At 38.9% G+C, this 4,196-nt stretch overlaps 1 protein-coding gene across 1 annotated transcript in view; it reads left to right on the forward strand.

The window, feature by feature from the left end:
* Ap4e1 (adaptor related protein complex 4 subunit epsilon 1) overlaps positions 1 to 4,196 on the forward strand; it is a 50,011-nt gene that overhangs the window by 9,550 nt on the left and 36,265 nt on the right. The window contains exons 5-7 of the mRNA XM_005364423.3: positions 277 to 398; positions 901 to 1,060; positions 2,156 to 2,322. Coding sequence (XP_005364480.2) covers positions 277 to 398; positions 901 to 1,060; positions 2,156 to 2,322 — 449 coding nt within the window. The remainder of the gene's footprint in view (positions 1 to 276; positions 399 to 900; positions 1,061 to 2,155; positions 2,323 to 4,196) is intronic.

A 4,196-nucleotide genomic window follows, 5' to 3' on the forward strand; every position in this document is an offset into this window, starting at 1 on the left:
CATATATGTTAACTAGAAAAGTTTGTGAAGTTGTTTTATTAATTTGGAAAAATTAGAGTGCTATAACAAAGGAGACTCTTCTGGCCTGTAGCCAGTCAGCTGCCTTTGACTATTACGGAAAATGAAATCAGTGTGTGTGTGTGGGGGGGCGTATTTTGTAGGTTCTGAGGCAAGTGTGAATGTATAAATTGCTTATAAAGTGGGGAGATTACTAAGCAAGCAGGATTGTTGTGGTGTTTGGTTTGTGCAGACTGTCTTCTTTTGTGCTTATGGCAGGACCTGCAGAGCACTAACCTGGTAGAAGTATGTATGGCCCTTACTGTTGTCAGTCAGATTTTCCCTCGAGAAATGATTCCAGCTGTTCTTCCATTAATAGAAGACAAACTTCAGCATTCTAAGTAAGTAAATTATTTTGACATAGTTTTCTTGACTTTTTTTTCAAAACAAAAATTTACTTAAGTGTGTATTTTATTTATTTTTTCACAATTCCATACATCAGTACAATGTATCTTGATCATATCCACTTCTAATTCCACAAGCCCTCCCAACACAACCTCTTCACCTTTATGTCCTTTTCCCCTTCCTTCTAATAATACTGACAATAACAGCAGCCAACTGAGTCCAGTCAGTACTGCCCATGCATGCATGGGTGTTGAACCATCCACCAACACATAAGCAACCCGACAGTGGCCATGTCCCCAGCAGTCGCCAACTGCCAGTAGGTTCTCAGCTAAGGCTGGAACCTTTTGAGTGTCTCTACTGTTCATCCTGTAGGTGACCAGAGCTGCAGTGAGATCCTGAAGACAATGGTCATGTCTTTTTCATACTTTGCTGCATTAGAATAAATAATTAACTTGGTAGCCCAGGTTGCCTTGTTTATATTTCATTTTTTACCCTTAGGGAGATTATACGAAGAAAAGCAGTTCTGGCATTATATAAATTTTATGTCATTGCCCCTAATCAAGTACAACATATCCATACGAAATTTCGGAAAGCACTTTGTGACAGAGATGTTGGTGTCATGGCTGCCTCTTTGCATATATACCTTAGGATGATTAAGGTAAGTTGGTAATTTCAGCATGTGCTCAGTTGTTACCAACTATCATTATGGAATTTGAAGAAAATGCAGATATTTCAATAAAATGATTAATACTTTATACCATTATCAGGCTAGAGAGTTGGCCCATGGGTAAGAGTCCTTGTGTACAAGCAGGAGGGTCTGAGACCAGATCCTAGCACACATGTAAAAGCTGGGCATGGCCATCCATGTGTGCCTGTAGCCCTAGTGCTGTGATCGTTATGTGCTGTGATCCGTGTGTGTGCCTGTAGTCCTAGTGCTGTGATCCATGTGTGTGTGCCTGTAGTCCTAGTGCTGTAATCTGTGTGTGTGCCTCTAGCCCTAGTGCTGTAATCCATTTGTGCCTGTAGCCCTACTGTGAGGTGCCCAACCGCAATAGTTACATCTACAACACAACTCCTACACCCTGGAGAAGGATGGAAAGATTGTAAGATCCAGAAGGTCAGGGCACGTGCTGTGAGATAGTATCTTCTACAATGTGAGAAGGAGCTGCACACATGATCCCAACAATGTGGTCACCTAAACAAAGCCTGAACAATGATACCAGGTGACATCCCATTGTGGATGGGGGAAATCTCACAAGGTCACACCCCTCGATGAAGAGCTACAGGCAGTTAATGGCTACAGAGAGTCGGTCTTCTCCAGGAATGAGCCCCTAATAAGCTATCTGATACCAGGTGGTTATCTTAAACGCATACAAATATGAGCAACACTCAGTGGACTCAGCAGGTTGTGTGTGTGTGTGTGTGTGTGTGTGTGTGTGTGTGTGAGAGAGAGAGAGAGAGAGAGAGAGAGAGAGAGAGAGAGAGAGAGAGAATAATAATTAAAAAGAGGTCATGAATTTGAGAGAGAAGTGGAGGAGGGACATGAAAGGATTGGTAGGGTAAGAGGGAGGAATGAACACGATGTAAATATAGAAATATAGTATTGATGTATGAAATTATAAAATGTGTGTATACATGTATATATATGGATATAAAAGAATAATGCTGGCCACATAGCACATTTGAGGTCAGAAAAGAAAAAAGAAAGAAAGATAAGAAAAGACATGAACAGTTTTTTTTTTTTTTAATGTAGGAAAATTCCTCTGGATATAAAGATCTGACTGAGAGTTTTGTGACAATTTTAAAGCAAGTGGTGGGAGGAAAGCTCCCAGTTGAGTTTAGTTACCACAGTGTGCCAGCGCCGTGGTTACAGATCCAGCTCTTGAGAATACTGGGACTGCTGGGAAAGGACGATCAAAGGTAGGCTCTCCAGGTCACACCCTGACCACACCTCATCATAGGCTGCGCTTGCTCACGGAGAAGTTTCGTGAAAAACCAAAATTCCTAGCACTTACCGGCTTATGGTGGTAAATAAACCAGTGTAAGAGCAGAGTCCTTCAGGTTGCTGGGGCATTCCTAGTTTACCCACATTTTCCCCTTGTGGAGCATAGTTGCTTGAGCATTAGCATAGAGGGTGAACGGTAATATTTCACCTGTGTGAGTCATGTGCTGTCTGCTGCAGCTGCTCCACTCTTGTTGTCATAGAGCTAAAAACCGTAGACAGCACATTTAATATGTTCCAGGAAAGGGTTTTATAAACACTAAAGCCTAAATTTCAGATGGACTGTACATTTCTTTTGGTTTTTTTAGCACATAAAAACTATTCACATTTGCAGCCATGAATAGGAATCAATATGACCGAAATAGATTATGTATACTACGAAAATTCATGATAAAGCCCATTTTTATTAATAGGTGCTAATGAAAACATAGAAGTCACAAAAAGGAAAACAAAGTGAAATATTATCTGCTTTAGCAGATAAAGCTAGAGATTGTCTCTTGGAAGCACCTGTGTGAAATTTAACTAAATTCAGACCTGCCTTTAGAGTTAGTTACCATCTTATAGGTAACACAGAGAGAGATGATGCTAAACTAACTATAAGATATAGACTGTAGAGAAATAGCAGGCACGATTTCCATCAATTAGATGGAAGAGAAAACTAAGAAATGAGACTATACAGATTAGAGAACTTTAGAAGAGATAGCCAGATACAGTGTGTGGGTCCTGGGCTGGCAAGATGGCTGAGAAGGTAAAGGTGCTCCACATCAAGCCTGAAACCCGTGATGACTCTTTTACAGTGTTCTCCGACCTACACAAGGGACCACAGTCTGTTGAGCACACACATGTACACACGCATGGATATATACACACAAAACTAGTAAATACATGTAAATAAAAAGGAATAAGCCTTATTTGGATTCTGATTTTCAAGGAAATTGTGATGTAACTGATAATTCAAGTACAAATTGAACATAAAATATTAAAGAATTGTGACAGTACATATATATATGTGTGTGTGTGTGTGTGTGTGTGTTACAAAGGAACTGTGACTGTATCTATCTATATCTATATCATCTATATTATCTTGTATAAATGCATTTGATTTTGAAACATTTATGCCTACGGCAATAAATGTTAATCTAGAATTTACTTCAAAAATAATTTTTATGTGTAGGAATTAGATAAAGTTGGCCGTGACTCAATCGTGTAAGTGAGGTAATAAGGGTTTACACTACTCTTTTTTTTTTTTCTGTTTTTTTGAGACAGGGTTTCTCTGTAACTTTGTAGCCTGTCCTAGAACTAGCTTTTATAGCTAAGGTTGGCCTCAAACTCACAGAGATCCACCTACCTATGCCTCCTGAGTGCTGGGATTAAAGGCATATGCCACCACCGCCCAGCTTACACTACTCTTTATTAGGTTTGTAATGTTTGTATATCTTTAAATTTTTCCATAGTAGAAATTTAGAATAAAATTTATATCAACAGCAAAGAGAATTTAGTTTTCAAGCACAAAAGAAGTAAAACACACAAGCATTAAGAAGAATTAGAGAAAACGCCACATTCGATCATTTCTGATGACACCAATTCTGTTTTAGAAAGGCTATTGGACACTTCTTAGGACACACATTGGGAGTGGATGCTATATGATCTGAGAATTTTCACATCTTACTCATCATGTCTATTCTTGTGCTAATTTTGTTGTCCTTTTAGGCCTTCAATAAAATTGTAGTTTCTATTTTATTTTTTAAATTTTTATGTGTATGGATGTTTTACCTGCATGCATGTCTGTGCA

The sequence above is a fragment of the Microtus ochrogaster genome (assembly GCF_000317375.1).
Source record: "Microtus ochrogaster isolate Prairie Vole_2 chromosome 14 unlocalized genomic scaffold, MicOch1.0 chr14_random_1, whole genome shotgun sequence".
Lineage (NCBI taxonomy): Eukaryota > Metazoa > Chordata > Mammalia > Rodentia > Cricetidae > Microtus > Microtus ochrogaster.